We start from the raw sequence: 19,281 nt of genomic DNA, 5'->3' as shown, positions 1-19,281 counted from the left end.
TTTTGAGCATGACTTTGCTAGCGTGTGAGATGAGTGCAATCGTGCAGTAGTTTGAACATTTACTGACCTTTTCCAGTCCTGTGGCCCCTACTGAGTTTTCCAAATTTGCTGGCATATTGAGTGCAGCACTTTAACAACATCATCTTTTAGAATTTGAAAAAGTAAAACTGGAATTCTATCACTTCCACTGGCTTTGTTCGTAGTGATGCTTCCTAAGGCCCACTTGACTTTGGACTGAAGGATGTCTGGCTCTAGGTGAATGATCACACCATCTTGGTTATCTGGGTCATGAAATATTTTTTGCATAGTTCTACTATGTATTCTTGCCACCTCTTCTTAATATCCTGATTAGCAACTCTAAATTCTGATTTCAAGCCTCCTTCTTCCTCCCCCCTGCAAAATTATGACACCCAGATTGGGCAAGGTCTTCCCCATCCTGAATTGCATAGGCAAAGATAAGCCCACAAAGAAAAATACCAACAAATATGCTCTGCAGGACTAAGCTTTGAGGGTAAATGGATATGGAAACTTCTCAGAATATATGTGTATAGCCAAGCAAGTAAACCTCTGCCTCAGTTTTCTTTGCTTCACATTGTCTTTAATTATCTGCTTCTACTTGAAGCAAGTCTCAACTTCCTCATCTAAAAAGTGGAACTCTGCTTGAAAGATTTGAACATTTCCTTGAATCTCTAGAATAACATGTTCAATTATTTTAGCTTATTGGCTGGCCCACCTCACTCAAAGGTATCAGTAATTCTGATTGTCTCAGACTTGGCTTCATTTGAGGGGGGGATATTAAAAAAAAGTAGGCACAGGGAGATGAAGGCTGCATGGATCTTAGATTGCCTCTGAGTAAAGAGACCATTGAATAATTTTTGGAACTTTGTTGACATTTGAATGAGCTACACTTTCCCTAATTTTTCCTTGATTTTGTGGTCTTGAAAAAAGACTCCTTTCCATTTTTTTTTTTTAATTTTTAAAAGTTTTTCTGTTATTTCTGCCACATCAGACTGCAATTCTTCCCATCAGCGAGTATGCATTTAGTCATGGGATATTGTTTTTACCACTGTCTGTGTCCAACTGATGAAAATTACTGAAGCTGAAGTCTTGTCTTAATCAACTAATATTACACCATAATTTAGTTTTAGTCATTGTTTATAAGAATCCTTGAAGCATCCTTTTGAAGACATTTTAGTCAGCTCAGAGTATTTCAGGACCTGGCCATAGAATATAGATTTGTAAGTTCTGAGTGCAGCACTTGGAAAATCCAAGGAGGTAATAGTAGCTGCTTAGCTGGCCCAGCCGCTTGATTCTGCTGTGATTCTCCTTCTCTTCCTGTCCAAATCCAGTTGCTTCCTTCCCTGCCAGAGTCAGTCCCTCACAATAGTTCCACCTCCCTACTCTGCTTCTCTTCTAAAGGTCTTTGAGAATAAAATGCCATTGTTTGCCACTCTTCAAAGTAGCAGTTGCCATCAAAATGTCAGGTTCCAGTCATCTGTGCCCATATAAACATCGGCTTTGTGTTGCGTCAGTTATGAGGTTTAGCCCACGTAACGTCGGTGAGCAAGTATTCTTCTATGGTCATTAATTAAATCATTGTTTATACTCTCAGATTGTTATAGTATGGAGGCAGCATAACATTTTTCATCTCAAGTGACATGAGGTCCAGGGAGGCTTCTTCCCCACCCACCACATATTTTTGCCCTGACTCAGCCAAGTTCTTCAGTGAAATGAAACATTAGCATTTGGGGACCAGAGCGGATCCAGGGAAGCCCAGAGAGAAGCCTATTGACTGACTGACCAGAGTGACCCTGGGGAGGAGCGGGAGTCATCATGGCCAGCACATTGTCCCCGGGTCAGTGGTCAAGGACCTGCTATCGGCGCAAAACTTCTTGCTTGGAAGCCTGGTAGCCATGAGACAGTTCTCAAGTCAGCGGACCTCTGGAAATAAGTATCTGGGCATATTCATATCCCTTACAGGAGTTCTCTGCCTCCTCCATTCCACTAGCAAAATCCAGAGAGGCCTGGAGCTCATTGGTTTGTCTCATTTTATGCATAAGTAGGTCCTATCTTGAGGGAACCAGCCCTAATGAGGCAAAGCAGCAAACCCCATTTTAAATACATTAAAACAATCATTGCCACTGTAGAATGGCTTATTGGAATTTAAAATTCTACGTTCACACTGTTGGATAAACAAGTGAACTGAGAAAACTGAAAGAGGGGCCAACTAGCCCAGATACTCCATAAAGCCTTGATGACCTTCTGTAATGTTCACTGTGCCAAGATTTTAAATAAGCACTGTCTGATTCTCCTTCAAAACTCATGGTAAATGGAGTGTTTTCCAGCTGTGCAAATAAAGAGGGGTCTCTGTGTTTGGTTCTCAACCTATCCGTCATCATTAGGTCGAATGGAAACGCCACATGAGTCTCTCTTGGTTGTCTGCTTAACCTGTCCCTTTTTAATAAGCTCATGGTCATTCTCTCCTTGTTTGAAAGAGAGCTGGTGGCCTGAGCCCTCCTTGGAAGTTCAGACCCATAGCATTTTTCCACTAGAAATCTCTTAACCTCACTATACATTTCCAAGTGTCAAATTTATGAAGCCAGAATGATTGTTTAGAGTAGGGGAAAATGGCAATTAAATTTGTTTTGCTATTTCAGAAAAGGTAGAAGAAGGCAATTGGCATTTATTCTGATACCTTTGTGTAATTCTTTTTTTTTTTTGTACTCTTTGACTAATAGCTCTCCAGCTCCCCAATTCCCAGCCCCTGCTTAACCCTCTTTTGACTCTGTTACTATGATTTTCACTTTTTAAAAATTCCACCTTGAAGTGATATGATACAGTATTTGTCTTTCTCTATCTCACTTGTCTCATTTAGCAAGATATACTCAAGGTCCATAGATGTTGTTGCAGATAGCAGGATTTCCTTCTTTCTCATTCTGATTAATATTCTTGTGTGTGTGTGCGTGCACTCATGGTACCTTTTTTATTCATTTATCCATTAACAGAGACATTTTTCTGTATATTCCATAGAACTTGAGAATTATAGTGGAAAGAGTAAGAGTTGTGAAGATTTAGGTGGTGTTACTGTTGTTAATAACAACTAAGGGTGACAACTGCTTAGTAAGTGCCAGGTAAAGTGTAGAGTACTTTTTTGTATATTTCTCTTTTGACCCTCATTACAGCTGGATAGGGTGCATGAAAAGGAAGGAAACTGAGACTGAGAGAGACTACCAGCTTACCCCAGGTTGCCAGCTAGCAGGTGGCAGTACCAGATTCAGGCCCAGTTGATCTGATGTCTGAGCCTAACTCTTCACCAGGGTATGAGGTTGCTTCCCTGTAGGGAAAAGAAAGTTGTGGTTCATAGAAGAATGTTTCCCATGATTTTAGAGACTCTAGGAAAAGAAATGTAGCTGTTGAGAAAGGAATTTAATGGTCCATAGCTAATAAAGACTGGGGCTGGGACTTACACCCAGCCTTCCAGAAATGGTCCTGCTTCAGCTTGTGTAGGCATGTGGTCCATTTTCTGACATTTTACAAATGGAGACATTAAGGCTCTCTGAGGAGACCAAGAGGGGCTGCAGGCAAGCCAGCATTCTGGCTCCACAGTGTGATCCTTTAAATTGTTTTCTGACATGAAATTTGAGATTAAAAATTTCATATTATTCATACACAAAAAGGCTTGCTCCTAAATCAGAGGTTCTGGCTGATACTGGTCGTTTGACACTTAGGAGCCCTCTTCCTCAGATGCCACAGGCCCACTGAGGGCCCTGGCTCCCCACCGGAGTGGTCATTCTTCCTTGGTTTGTCCTTTCCAGTTCGTCAGACATGTGCCCTTCACCTCTCAGGGCCCTTGGACTGTTCTTTGTAAGATTCCAAGGTGATGTGGAGGTAGAAAATTGTTTATAAACTGCATTTTTTCTATAGAAAAAAAAGTGATTTTCAGTAGTGTGTAGTGATAAAGAGGATGAAGATGGGGCAGACTATTGTGAGGATCTTCCCAGAACACTGTTGCTCCCTAAGGGGATGCACACCAGGTAACACCAACAACATCACTGCCCACCTTACTGCCCTGAGAAGACTGGAACTTGGTCACTGTTTTCATCCTGCCTTATGTCAGAGGGGAAACAAGTCTTTGAAAAGACCCAAAGGGAGCAGTGCTCATTCACACTGAAGGTAGAACTAGGACCTTATCTGACGAGGTAGATAGCCATGGTTTCCCACCAAGGACCAGACTCTGGGGTCCCTCAGATCTGGTGTCATTGCAAAGTGGAGTGTTCAATGATGTGCTTTCAAAGATGTGTGTTCAAAGATGTGCCTCTGCCTCATGCAGAGGCAACTCTTAGATGTGGAACTCTTAAGAAATCTCTTAAGTAAGGGTAGTAAAATATCAGAAGTATAAAGCACCAGCCTGCATGTGGTTTATCACACTGAGTAGTGTAACCCAGGGTTCACAAGAGGCTCTGTAAGAGAATAAGGTAAATAAATTGATGTTGTGGAGAAAAATGAGCAGACCATTTGTAATAGGTGGCTAATTTTAGCATTAATTACTCCTTGGTAATTACCAAATGATTGCTGATTCTGTTTTCTTACATGATATATGAAGTCCAAAAAGGCACTAAAGAAGAGAATAAACATTCAAGAGCTAGGATTTAAAAGAAATAAAAAGAGGTGGAGGAAGGGGAGGAAAAGTGGCCAGTTGAATGCAGAGGGAGAATGAGGGAAGCATCTCTGGTTACAGCCGGAGTCCAGTCCTTAGCAACTTCCTGTTATTCATCAAAACGTACATTTGTTAACTAAAACTTCTATGAAAAACATTTGAAAACAAAGGAGACTCTTTCACAAAAGTTTTGCAGTTTAATGGGTTGAGGTTAGGTGATTAGATTTGCTTTAAGCTTTGCAGTATACATTATTCATATTATTTGTATAGTTCCAGCTTTTCTTACTTTTCTACATCTGCATCCCTGGTCTGGATACTGAAATGTAAGTTAGAACTTTGGTATTGTTTTGGGTATACTGCTGGTGCTAACTTCTGTGCATTTGCCAGGAACCTCATAGGGCAATCATATACTTCCCTACCCCATCTTCAACCTGTCCCAGCCACAGAGATACAAACAGCCCATTAGGGGTATCTTTCCAGGGGAGGGCCTCTGAGCAGCTGTGATGTCCCTTCCCTTTATAGGAAGAGGCGTTGTCTTCAGTTGTTAAGAGCAAAGATTTTGGAATCAAATGAATCTGGATTCAGATTGATCCAGGACAAATAACTGAATTCTTTTCTTTCTGTTTCCTCCTTATACAAGGAGCATACACCCCTGTTGAGCTGTTGTGTTACCCAAGTGTAGAGGCAGGTGACTCACAGTAAGACCTTGGTGAATGTCCGCGTCAGTGATGGCTCTCACAGACCTGTCTGCTGGTTCTGGGAATACTGCTCTGGAGAACGTGGGCACCAGCTTTTTGTAACATTTTGTGGAGCCAATATTCCAGTGATAGAGGACAAAATAAACAAATAAATCAGAATTCCATATGGATGAATCTTAGGAAGAAAGTAAAGACCAGGTGAAATGAGAGGAAATGAGTTCAGACAGTTGACCCCTGAATGGTCAAAGGAGCCATCCTTAGAAAACTGGATAAATGGTGTGCTAGGCAGAGGGTACAGCAAGGGCAAGTGCCTGGGGAGGGTCAAGTGGATGGGCTTGGTGTGGGAGAGCAGACGGGGATGAGGTCATCCAGGTAGGCGGGGGCCTGGTGAGGGAGAGTCTTGGAGGTCAGGGAACAAATCTGGATTTTATGCTAACTCTAAGTAGAAGCTGTTTTAAAATTTTAGGCGTGGAGATGATCTGCTTTATACTTCATGAGGCTCCAGTGGCTGCTGTCAGGTGTCTAGATAACAAGGAAGGGGATTTGTGGGGCCAGGGCCTATTGCTGTGCCCTGGGGCAGAGACAGTGGAGTCTGGAGTAGGGCCAGAGCAGTGGAGATGGGGAATTAGACTTGAGGCATATTTTAGAGATAGGGCCAGAAGAACATGCTGGTGGATTAGCGATGGGGTGGGTTGAGGAAATGATGGCTGTCAAGGATAATTCTTAAGTTTTTGGCCCAGTTGGATAGTGGCGTCATCGGCTGAGATGGGAAAGACCCCATGGGGGAGGAATGGGTTTGGCCAGGGAAATCAGGAGTTGGCTTTGGACGAGTTCAGTCTGAGAATCCTGCTAGTCATCCCTGTGGAGGTGTCAGGTATACAACTGGCTATGAGTCTGTTGCTCTGGGGAGAAGCCAGATTTTTGTAACTTTTCAGAACTTTGATTATGATAAGCAAGGCCAAGTGAGGATGATCCCTCAGCTCCATCCCTTTCCAAATGTGTGACTGCTTTTCCTTCTCACTCCCCCTCTATACTGAGAATCTGTCTCTCCCATCCCCCTCTTTCTATTTATTCCCTCTCTTCTCTTGGCCCTATTTTGGAAAGCCCAAATCAGGGATTTTTACTGTTGGCTTTGAGGATCAGAATGAAAACACAGACAACCGAGAAAAACTCCTCCCAAGAGAGGCTGTCTTTACTGCACATTTAGTACAGGAACCCAAATTAGGAATAGTACTGTACTGTGAATTGCTCACACGGGTATCCCCTTGATCCAGAACCTTGGAGTTCTCTCCTCTTCCTTTCAACATGGCAACACATCTCTTGGTTTGTCCTCTGTGGTGTTTGTCTCTGTAAGACCCTTCATGCAGAGCCAAAGGTTTATCTACTAGAGAAGAGATGAAATGCTTTCTTTCCTGTTCAGACACTGTTTACAGTCATGGTTTATGGAGGGATGATAACTGTGGATGCTTCTGTCATCCAGCAATCTTCTTTAGAGCATGTTTTTCCCACTGTGCCTCCAAGAGGAGCCACCTGGAGGCCTTGCATGAAGAGTGATCTGGATGGATCTCTGTAGGTAGTGCCTGAACTCTGAGGGAGTGCCATGGTGCACATGGGCCCTGCTTCAGAATCCTGAGCTAAAGTATGGTCTCATCGGCCCCTTGGGCTGTTTCCACTGGGATGGGCGAGTCTCTGGCCTTGGCCAGGAGGGTGGAGTGGACAGGAGTGACGATGCATGTTAATTAGCACTGTGCAAAGCTGTCACCAGGAAGCCAGAAGCCACATGGTCCCAACCTGGTTTGGGGTTGGTACACCAAATTTAAACCAGCTGGCTTTTGTTTGGAAATGCCCTGGGAGGGTCCTGGTCCTTTCTGGATAACAAAAGGGCTGGCATTTCCTTACCCTGAGCCCTGTATTAAACACTAAGAGGTTCTGTAAACAGTACAGCCAGTGCTATGACAGATCTGGCTTCAGAGGCACACATATCCTCTCTTGTTTGTTGGCAAGTAGAAGCTGGCATAAACTTAACTATGAGGGTCCTTATTTAGCGGCATGGGGAGGAAGCATGAATCCGTGTCCATCCAGTGTCCCCCTGCTTAAAAGGCCTCTGTGACCACTTGTCTGTTGGATAAAGTCTCAACTCCTTCCCAAGATCTTATGTGACCGTCCCTCTGCCCATTCTTCTGATCTCATACCACCCTACCCCTCATCACTCTCCCCCAGCCTTTTATTCCAGCCATTCTTAACTATTTGCACTTCCTGGAATGGATCTAACTCTGACTTTGAGCCTTTACTTACATTCCTTGCTTTGCCGGACACAGTCTTTAACCCCTCTTTTCTCTAGCTAACTGCTCCTCATCCTTCAGGGTTCAGCTGCACTAACTCTTCCTCAGGATAGCCAAGTGATTGACTCTCTCTTCTATGTGCTTCTCTATAATGTTGATTTTGCTACTTTGTAATTGTCAGCTTCCACAGACCTTACAGGCCCCAGGAAGCAGGGGTCATGCTCATCTAGTTAACCTCTGCTCCGCCAGTGCTAGGCACCAAGACAGCCTTCCATAAAATGTTTGAATGAAGGGCCCCATCCTGGGGATCCAGACCTGTGCTCTGTTCAGCCCTTTTCTTCTAACATTTCCTAACCCATAGCAAAGCCAACAGGATCCCTAGCTGAACAGGAGCATAGCAGTGGCTGAGCATAATGGCCTCTTCACCCTCAAGATGATAGCATGTTTAGAACTTTTTATGTTACTGAGAAATCATGTCTACCCAGCATATTCAGAAGGCAGGTCTGGTACCACATGAGGGTTGAGCTGGAGTTTCAACCTCAAACACACAAAGGGAACAATTCTGTAGAAGCAGAAGGTGTAGATTAAGAGACTTAAGCTTGATTCACCTTCAGTATTTGCCACTTGATACCTGTGAGAACATGGGTGAAATACCTGTGCTTGGTCTGCCTCAGTCATCTTATCTTTAAAGTGGGTACAGTCATCCTCCCTTCATCATGTTGTCAAGAGTAAATGAGGCTAAACTTATAAAGTGTTTAGCAAGTTTTGTGCGCCTTAGCAAATTAATTATAGGGTAGAGGGATAAATTGGGAGATTGGGATTGACATATGTATACTTCTATATATGAAATAGATAGCTCAAAAGGACCTATTATATAGCACAGGGAGCTCTACTCTGTACTCTCTTATGATCTATATGGAAAAAGAATCTACAAAAGAGTGGAAATATGTGTATGTATAACTGATTCACTCTGCTATACACCTGAAACTAATACAACATTTTATTTTATTTTATTTTATTTAGGAACTTAATACTTAATTTTATTTATTTTTTTTCAGTTCAAAATCTTTATTTTTTTTCCATTAATTTTTATTAGTTGGAGGCTAATTACTTTACAATATTGTAGTGGTTTTTGCCATACATTGACATGAATCAGCCATGGATTAACATGTGTTCCCCATCCCGATCCCCCCTCCCACCTGCCTCCCCATCCCATTCCTCTGGGTCTTCCCAGTGCACCAGCCCTGAGCACTTGTCTCATGCATCCAACCTGGACTGGTGATCTGTTTCACCCTTGATAGTGTACTTGTTTCAATGCTGTTCTCTCTGAACATCCCACCCTCGCCTTCTCCCACAGAGTCTAAAAGTCTGTTCTGTCCATCTGTGTCTCTTTTTCTGTTTTGCATATAGAGTTATCATTACCATCTTTTTAAATTCCATATATATGTGTAGTATACTGTATTGGTCTTTATCTTTCTGGCTTACTTTGCTCTGTATAATGGGCTCCAGTTTCATCCATCTCATTAGAACTGATTCAAAAGAATTCTTTTTAACGGCTGAGTAATATTCCATGGTGTATATGTACCACAGCTTCCTTATCCATTCGTCTGCTGATGGGCATCTAGGTTGCTTCCATGTCCTGGCTATTATAAACAGTGCTGCGAAGAACACTGGGGTCCATGTGTCTCTTTCAGATCTGGTTTCCTCGGTGTGTATGCCCAGGGGTGGGATTGCTGGGTCATATGGCAGTTCTATTTCCAGTTTTTTAAGGAATCTCCACTCTGTTCTCCATCTCGGCTGTACTAGTTTGCATTCCCACCAACAGTGTAAGAGGGTTCCCTTTTCTCCACACCCTCTCCAGCATTTATTGCTTGTAGACTTTTGGATAGCTGCCATTCTGACTGGTATAACACAACATTTTAAACCAACTATACTCCAATAAAATTTTTTTTAAAAATTAAAAAAAAATTATTTATAATGATATTATTATTTATAACTATTTATAACAATATGTAACTATAACTATAACAGCCTTTAAGTGATGTGCTTTGTAGTTTTTCCTGAATTTGTAAGTAATTTATTTGGAAATAAATGCACTAAAATGAAATTAGGAAGGGGTTTACAAAATGGTATGTAAAGAGGACTCACTCCTGTTTCTACCAGAGAAGGTGTATACATATATGTATAGACTGAGCGACTAAACAGAAAGAAAGCATCAGAAAGAAATTCTTCAGTGGATTAGTGGGGGATTCTTCTGAGGGATAGAGGCTTCCCTGGTAGCTGGGCTGGTAAAGAATCTGCCTGCAGTGCAGGAGACCGTGGTTCAATTCCTGGGTCAGGAAGTTCCCCTGGAGAAGGGATAGGCTACCCACTCCAATATTCTTGGGCTTCTCTGGTGGCTCAGCTGGTAAAGAATCCACCTGCAATGAAGGAAACCTGGGTTTGATCCCTGGGTTGGGAAGATCCCTTGGAGAAGGGAATGGCTATCCACTCCAGTATTCTGGCCTGGAGAATCCCATGGACTATACAGTCCATGGGATCGCAAAGAGTCGGGCATGACTGAGTGACTTGCACTCTGGGAGATGAGTCTGTAGTTGATCTTTATTTTATTCTTTTTGCTTGACTGTTCTCTTACGTGAACACAGTGCTTGAAGTGGGTAGAGAGGAGACATAATACTGCTTCGGAGACAAGGTGTGGGCATGCTCCTCAGTTGTAGCTCTGCCTGTCTTTACTAAAGGTGCTTCTCCATTGGCAGGATTTTTCACCCAGATCTCCACCTTGGCTGACGTGCAGGAAAATGTCATGGAATACCTCCACGTACTCAGCCGGCCCAAAGTCATTGACCAGGAACACGATGTGGTGTGGACTGAAGCGTACATTGACAGCACTGTGAGTACTTGGCGGCCCCAGGGGACAACCTGAGGGTGCCTCCTGGCACAGGAGAGTTTCCTTGGGTTTATTCTGAAAGTTGGCAGTTGTATTGTTTCTCCTCAATAACAGGTTCAATGACATCTTTCTTTTTGTACAGTTTGCATTGGTCTCTTGATAAGCGAGGTTGGTAACAAATCTTAATATCTGAGAATGCAGTAGGCTCTTCTGGAAGGTGTCTGGTCAGCACAGAAAACTCACTTTTGGCTTCTGTCTTCTCTACTTTGTTCCCGTCTCACAAGTGTACAAATTCTCTCATTGTGGCCATGATAACAGACATGTTAGATTCAGTCCTCACCATCATCAGAGAAGCTCAGTCCTAGGAATGAATCTTGGGTCTCAACTTGGGAATGTGGAATCAAATTTCAGTTCTGACCGTGAATTGGAGTCACTGTAGAGACCACGGCTGCCTTTTCTTCCCATGGACAAGTGAGAAGATGCTTCCTTGGTGACTATATAGGTAGCGATTGTTATTGCAGCTGTGGCCGTGGGCTCATTCTAAGTCTAACTTCCAAGCAAAAAAGATTCTAATGTTGAATTAGTTTAAAAGAAGTAGCGTTGCCAATCATCAAGTAATGGCTCAGTGGCTGGGTTTCTTGTATAATTGCTGCGTGATTTTTCATAGTGATAATGAGTCTGATGGAGTGGCATTTTTCATTTATTGATTGTAAATGTTCTCAGAGGGCCCCTCTCCCATCATTTGTGTCAGGATTAACATCACATTAATCACTGTAACCCAGACACAGCCATCCTCAAGAGTGATCTCAATGGCTGCTGTGGGCTGGGTTTTCTCTCCATGAATTCTCATTCCTGCTGCTTTTCTGGCAGCTGCAGGCAAATGCAGGGCAGGAGCAGCATGTGAGAACCCATCTTGGGGGACAGCACAGCAGTCTGCACCCCCCCAAAGCCTTAAAAGCATACAATGGGACCTTGGAAATACGAACTGGTCAGGAAAGGGTAGCCCTTTCCCAGGAGAAATCACCCTGAGCAGAGATGGGTCTTAAGCTGAAAAATTTAATAGTTCTGGTGTAGGAGAGACCAGGGAGACTATGAAATTTTATCATGTTCAGAGTCTGAACCCAGTTTGGTTTAGAATCATAGAAGTGAAATAACTAAGCCACCCAGTTTGTGTCAGCATCATACTAACAGTAATAACTGAACAACAGTGGTGATGGTTTCATCTCTTCCTTGTATGTGTGATTGAGTAAGGCCAGGGAAGAGGAGAGGAGGAGGGTGGCCAGCCAGGATCAGAGTGATCCAGACACTCAGTGGTTCTCTATACAAACTCTGAACATCCAGTTGGGTCTGTCATCTTGTTTTATCCTATCTAAAAAATATAGAACAGAGTCTCTATGGGACCATCACTTGGATACATAGAAAGATCAGTCAAACTTCCAAAACAAAGTGAAGTTGCTCAGTCATGTCCAACTCTTTGCAACCCCATGGACTGTAGCCTACCAGGCTCCTCCGTCCATGGGATTTTCCAGGCAAGAATACTGGACTGGGTTCCCATTTCCAAAAATAGACCTACCTACATATGGAAATTTTGTATGTCATAAAGGCGGTATCTCTAACCAGTGGGGCTAGGATGAGCTTAATAACTGCTTTTGGGGAAACTAGATAGCTACTGAGAAAAAGATAGAATTAGTTATTTTCGTCACATCATGCCCAAGAAAGAAATTCAAGGGGATCAGAGGCCTAAACTGTCGAAAATGAAACCATACAAGCAGTAGAACAAAAATATAGTGAATTATTCTATGAGTCCAGAGAAAGGCTTTTAACAATGACTCCAAGATCCAGATGCAACATAAAGAAAAATAGGTTTGACTGTTAATATAAACAAAACCCAACTTTTGTTAAGTAAAAAAATCACTAGAAGCAAAGCCAAAAAGCAAATGGTAAAATAGGAGAAAATATATGCAACATATAGCAAATATAAAGAGTAATTCTAATGTGTAAAGAACTTTCAAAAATTAAAGGGAAAACCCCAAAATTCCTATAGAAAAAAATGAACAAAAGACATGAGCAGACAATTCACACAAAAATAATAAAAATGGTTTTTAAAAATATGAAGTATGTACAACTTTATACATAGTAATAAAAAGGCAAATAAAAGTATGGTGAGACACCATGTCTTTTACCTATAAGAGTACCAAAAATGAAAAGCTTTGTTGGTGCAGCTGTGGGAAAGAGACACTCATATGTTGCTTGTGGGATGACAGAATGGGGCGTTCCTAGGAAGGAAGATGTACTTTCACCTCTTGACCCAGAAATCCTACTTCTAGGAATTAACCCTGAAGATAAACCTCCAGCAATCCAAAAATACATATGCACAAGTTTTTTCACTGCAGAATTTCTTGTAATTTCAAAATATTGAACCTGGAGAAGGGATTGGCTGCCACTTCAGTATTCTTGCCTAGAGAATTCCATGGACAGAAGAGCCTGTGGGCTTTATATAGTCCATGGGGTTGTAAAGAGTTGGACACGACTGACCAACTTTCACTTTCAGAATATTGAAAGTTACCTAAATCCCCAACCATAAGAGATCAATTGCATAAACTCTGGTACATGGATGTAATGGAGTCTTACTGTTAAAAATAAAACAGAAAAAAAGTCTGGAATATTTTGTGCCAGACACTAAAGTAATGTCAAAAAGCCTAGGAATCAGCATGGATGGGCTCTCAGTGGTCAGCTCTGGGACAATTTGAACCTAAGAATAAAAAAAAAGTAGAGTAGTGGACTATAACTTGAATAAAACAGAAATCCATGTGTTCTAGATAAATAAACAAATTTCAGACAGATGAGCTACATAGGTGATGGAAGTGTGTAGGAAGGAGTGGAGTGTCCAGTGGGCAATGGAATGCTGCCTGGTGGGTGTGGAGGGAGGGAGTCATTAGACTGAAAATCACCAGTGAACAGCTGTTTTAGTAAAGAATGGTTAGGGCAGTAGTCATCATCCTAAGTCATCATCCTAAGCATCCTAGGATGCTAAGCCTAGGGGAAAGTTTGATGATGGGTGGGATATTTTCATGGTCTCAAAGTACTTCCCTAGAGATTTTTGACTAGTTGGGAGGGGAAGAAAACAGTGAGAGAGAATCCAGCAAAATCTTGAGTGGGTCATCAAATTACTGTCACCAATGAGAAGCTGATGGACATCGTGCCTTTGGTGAAGGACACATGACACATATAGAGTATCCAGGCTGGGGTTACATAACCTGAAGATCCTGGGGAGGAAGAGGATAGAGCTTTGTATTAATGTAACATCTAGCTTTAGGTACTGTTAATTATTTAAATAAATCGCTCTAGATTTACTAATCACATACATACATACACAGTTACACACATTTATATGTTTATATATTGGGGGCAGTTACAAGAGAGGGAAAACCCATTGCTACAGCTGCTTTTCCACTAAAGAACTGACAGAAGAGGCAAAGAAAAAGGTCTGGAAGCAGCTCTGGGCAAACAGTGCAGAGACATTGTCTTTGAAGTCTTGTGCTTCATCTTAAACATTTATATGAAATTTGCATTCTGTGCCATAATCATCTTTACTTACTTTAAAATAAAATAATGCTTTAAGTGGCTCATTATTAATTGAAATGCTAGGTCAAGATGACTGAGCTCATTTTTTCTGTCTCTTCAAGAACCTTTTGATGTACATAAAACTAAACCCCCAGAATATGCTTGTCCCTGAAGTGATAGCTCAGCACTGCCAATGTGTTCCCTTTTTGCATGTAACCCTGATAAATTAATCCCCTAGTAGAATGTTCTGTAGTAGATTCTTTATCATCTTGGTGGTTTTGAGAAACCTGTTGAGCTAGGAAGGACATTGGGAATGCCATCTTCCCCTTGGCCTATATGGGTGAGCAGCTACTGCTCCAACAGGTGCCTCTCTGGCCGAGGAAGCAACACCTCTTCAAACTAGTCCTCTGGGCCTGTAACAACCATGGCAAGGGGAGATTCCCTTTGTTATTTACATGGAGTCAAAATCAGAATCATATGCTAAACTCACCTGCAGAGTCTCAATTCTAAGATGAGGCCACCAACTTTGGAACCAACCAGATGAAGAGGGTGTGGGAATCAGCAATTCCAAGTTCATTACCACCTGATCCATCCAAGGCAGTCTCAATCCAGGATTACCCTAACGTGTCCCAGTTTGTGGTAATAAAAGAGACCAAACTCAGGAGCAGTTGGCACTAGCATGGTGACCCCATTTAATAATATGCTTTGGAATTTTTTTTTATATTTGAACATATTTATTATCTTCCTTAGCAACTTTCTTTAGAGTCTTTCCAAGACATTTGTTTACATAGTCACAGAATAACAACTTTCTTTTTACATTCATAATATAAGAATTTCAATAAGGTTGAATTAATTTATATAATTATGGCAAAATTACATCTGTTCTTCATCATAACATTTCTGCTAAACAGCAGTGTCTCCAAGAGCCTGGTTCTCCTTGTTACATTGTAGTCTGAAGGTGGTTTTGATTCCATTAGGACTTGTGAACCTACTGATTTATTTATCATATTACCAAACACTAAGAAAGTAGGTACTAGTTGATTATCAAGTAAATTTGAACACTTGATCCCACAAGTTTGCTTAATTAACATAGTCTTAAAATCTTCTTTCTGTTTGGTTTCTTCTGGTGAAGGCAAAAATAATTCCTTTTTGCTTGACTCATCAGTTATGGTTGAAAACCCTGAAGTAACAAATATGATAATATAATTGATTTAATACTTAAGTGAATAGCTTGAAATGACCTCCAAAGATAGTGCTTTCCCTCCTTATTAATTATACATGAATTTATACAGTTCTGGCTCTGGACAAGATCAAGATAAAAGCTTGTGAAGAGAAGCTGAGTTTGGATTTTTATGCATGAGAATCCAGGGTTGCAATTAATCCAGCCTGATCTAAAATCAAGATGGACAAAATTTTCTTTTCGGGATCCATTTTCCCTGACTATTACCACCGGTCTGATTAAATATTCTGTTTCCTGCCTGGCTGTTCTGTTCAATTTGCTCTCGTGGTAAAGCCCAAATAAATGAATTAATGTTAGCAACATTAATTATGTTTAATCTAATAAGATCTCATGTATTAATTGACAAAACAGCAAACACTAGAATTCTGAAATTCTTGGGCTTCTTATCTGAATATAAGTGGTGCTGCATAGTCACTATCTCTTAGGTGCAGAGCAAAAAAGCATTAACAGTGGCATTTGTTCCATTTGTAAGCTGATGACTTGTATTTTCCAGTTGGGCCCTGATCACCTTGGGGATGCTGCCCAACTTGCTGTGCATCAGACTGAGGAAGCATCGGCATTCCTGATGAACCCCTCCAGGGGAGTTTGCACAGACCACAGTGACGTGCAGAAGGGAAGCAAAGAAATCTTTTAGAAAACAGTGGGAAAGTGACCATTTAAAATAATGAGAATTCATTACCAAGCCCCCCTGCCCCTCCCCTCTGCTGGTAATACAATTCTGTATGAAATTTGTAGGAACTTTCAAACCAATTTAGTTACGTTTGCAAATTGGACATGTATCCCTCCTCCTCACCCCCTCCTAAGTCCAACTTGGAGAAAATGCTTTGCATTTGATAAATTGCACATTTAGCTTGGTTTCCCATCTCAGAAGGGCACCTAGGCCATTTAGGAGTCGTTTGGGTGATTGCTTTAGGCGACAGTATCTTACTGCCTAGAGGCAATTACTCGGAGGGTCGAAGCCATCATAAGGAAGTTGTTGGGGCTTAGAAGCTGAATATACGGTGTTTTCCCCAAGACACCACTGCATATCAAAGAAGTTCAAATCGTCAAAGCAAAAAGACACACGTAAAGAGAAACATAAACCGTCCTGCTGGGTTGTGGAACAGAGAATGCCATCTGCATTACATGGCATGGAGGAAACTGATTACGTTGGGACCTCTATTTCATAGCAGATGGGTTCATTAAATTTAATAGCCTCCAGAGCCTTTAGAAACCGTGTTAAAAACATGCGGAGCATGCTGTGACACTTCACTTCTGGCCCTACAGTCATTATAACTCTGGCATAGACTATAAATATTATAGTACTTTATTTTCATTGAAACAGATTACTATTATAATTTTTTTTTTTTTTGCTAGGGATGGTGATGTTAAAAATGGGTGCATTCTTGATTTCTGGTGCTATTTATATTCATCCAAATATTCTCTTCCATATAATTCTAAATTTTTATATTAAATAGAATTTTGTTAGCTCAACTTTTTTTTTTTCTACTTTGGATTGGTGTTACAAGACTATGAACCAAAGGTATAAAATTATTTTCTTTATTTAGGAAAGATGTTCTAACACCCTGTATGGATGACTGTCAACTAGCAGAAAAGTTTGGGACTGAAAATGAAAACAAAATTTTTTAGATTTCAAGTTTTCTTTTTTTTTTAGATTTTTAGATTTGTTGTTGTTTCTGCTATTATGGTATAATAATTTTCAACTATCTGTAATGAAAGGATAGCTTCTGGAAATAAGCCCTTAAACAAAATCACTAAGTCTGAATAACAATTTAGCATGATAGATTATTCAGCAGTCTTTGTTTACAAGTGACAGTACCAACTCAAAGTAGTAAAGGTCATAAAGGGAATTTGTTGATCTAGAGTCAAGATATCTATGTAATTCTCTCTTGAGGCATGACTAGATTTAGGGATCAATTCTGTTTATTTTGACTTGCTCCGTGACTCTTATTCACTTATTCCCAGCAGGCTCTCTTTACTGGGTAACAAAGGTGGTCTCTACCATCCACTTACTTTCTTTATCTTTATAATCCCTTTCCTTCCAGCATCTGTGTCAGACCTGTAAGAGATTGTTTGGGTCACAACCCCATACTGCGAGGAGAGATGGAGCTACTCACTGATGGTCTGAATCTCACAGAGTGGGGAAGAAAACAGTCCCAGAGGGAATTGATACTGGAAGGACTGAGAAATAATAAGAGTCCTGCATGTGGCTTGTTTGTAGAATCTAAAACTAATCTATGACCAAGATCACATTTCCCATTGGTATGGTGGTATGGTATTCATCATGGTTCCATGCTTTTAGGCACTGGAGCCCTTTATCTATGTTAATCAAATGTTTCCGTGGATCCTTGATAACTCAGACATATAGACACAGAGTACTTTGGTAGATAATGTACTGTGTCTTTACAACAGGGTACTGGAATGGGTCCAGTTAGGAAAGATTAGGAGGTTGTGAATATGGTTCTATTATAAAACCAAATAGTATTTTCATATTTTCGGGAAACCATCATTCATGGGTGAAACATAGTCTTCTCCAAGCTGTAGTACTTTACACGGTGCCCTAGTTCAAACCCAACAGAGAAGAGCTCTGTGTTTGTGTATCCGATTTCATTTTTGAGCAAAGGGTGTAACTTACTCTAGCCCATGGCTCCACTGAGGTTAGATGTCTGCCATCCAGTCAACCAGGGATGAGAGAAGGTCACGTGATAGAAACAGGTGAGCCAAGGCTGTGAATAGCAGATTCTGTAAGAAATCTCTTTCTTACTGGAGTGTCAAGAAGTTGGCATTTCTAGGTTTCTGTCTTTCTAAGTCTTCTATAAGTTGCATCCCCAGCTGGGCTCTAATACTAATTCTTCGGAGCATGTCTCCTTTCCCCTTTTATTCCTAGACTCATGGCTTCATTTTAGCCCATGTTGCCCAGACAGATGTCCCCAGTCCTCTCTTGCCTCCCACATCTTTGACCCTGCCCTCTCTCCACCCACCATTCTGCTCTGTGGGTGGTAGGAACCTCTCTCCTCTGTGCCTTGGGAGAGCTGAGGAAGGTATTTTGGCCACTAAACCAAATTTGCACTGCTTTTTTCCCCTTCACGGCCCAGATATTTGGGCAGCTTAGATTCTCAGAGCTGATTCTCATGCTTTAAACTAAAATGAACACATTCCTCTTATTACCAGCATGAAGAACAATTGAAATAATCCCAGAGAGTCAGCCTGTGGCTTGATATCAACTGCCAGTTTCTCTTCTCTTGCTATGTACAGGATTTTCCCCATTTAAAATACTTAATTCTTCTACCCTTAAAACATCAGGTTTGCTGTGCCAAATATAAATGTATTTTCTATGAGGCTATGCCCCAAAGATACCGTAGATAAGAATATTTCAACTGACTTTGGCTTTTAAACTACTTCTGTTGAACAGTGTCAGAGGACCACTATTTTGCTTCCTCTTGCCATTAAAAATTATTCCTTCATGGCCTTTCACACCTGTTTATGAGCAATGTGGCATCTGGGAGCTCCTTTGATCTTAATCTGCTGATGATATGCCCTCCTATTAGAGGTCCAGACCAAGCATGAGGCTCCATGCTAGTTCCTCAGGGGACATTCTCTCTTGTTCTGAACAAAGAAAGGGAAAAAAAAAAAAAGACAATAGTTTATTCAGGCAAAAGGAACATGTTTTCAGATCAATTTCCGTTATGTCTAATAAAAAAATCTGGAACATCAACGTGTTTGCTGGTGGGTGGAAACAACTATTAATCACTCTTACAACTGATTTCTCTTCTGAAGTGATCAAATTAGAGGTGGCCTGAGATGAAGCAAAGCTGAGTACTCTCATTCCACAGTCTGTTTCTCTCCCACTGTTAAGGAGCAAATGTTTCCATGGGAAGGATCCTTGCTTTGAGAAGGACAGGATTCAGGTGCCCTGCTTATTCATCAGTTGACCTCCCGTGATGTTCCAATGG

The 19,281-nt window shown here is 41.3% G+C and overlaps 1 protein-coding gene across 1 annotated transcript in view; it reads left to right on the top strand.

The window, feature by feature from the left end:
• CACNA2D3 (calcium voltage-gated channel auxiliary subunit alpha2delta 3) overlaps positions 1–19,281 on the top strand; it is an 839,655-nt gene that overhangs the window by 569,618 nt on the left and 250,756 nt on the right. The window contains exon 13 of the mRNA XM_061129193.1: positions 10,394–10,527. Coding sequence (XP_060985176.1) covers positions 10,394–10,527 — 134 coding nt within the window. The remainder of the gene's footprint in view (positions 1–10,393; positions 10,528–19,281) is intronic.

The sequence above is a fragment of the Dama dama genome, chromosome 24 (assembly GCF_033118175.1).
Source record: "Dama dama isolate Ldn47 chromosome 24, ASM3311817v1, whole genome shotgun sequence".
In the NCBI taxonomy this organism is placed as follows: Eukaryota; Metazoa; Chordata; class Mammalia; order Artiodactyla; family Cervidae; genus Dama; species Dama dama.
This window is presented reverse-complemented; position numbering and strand designations above follow the sequence as displayed.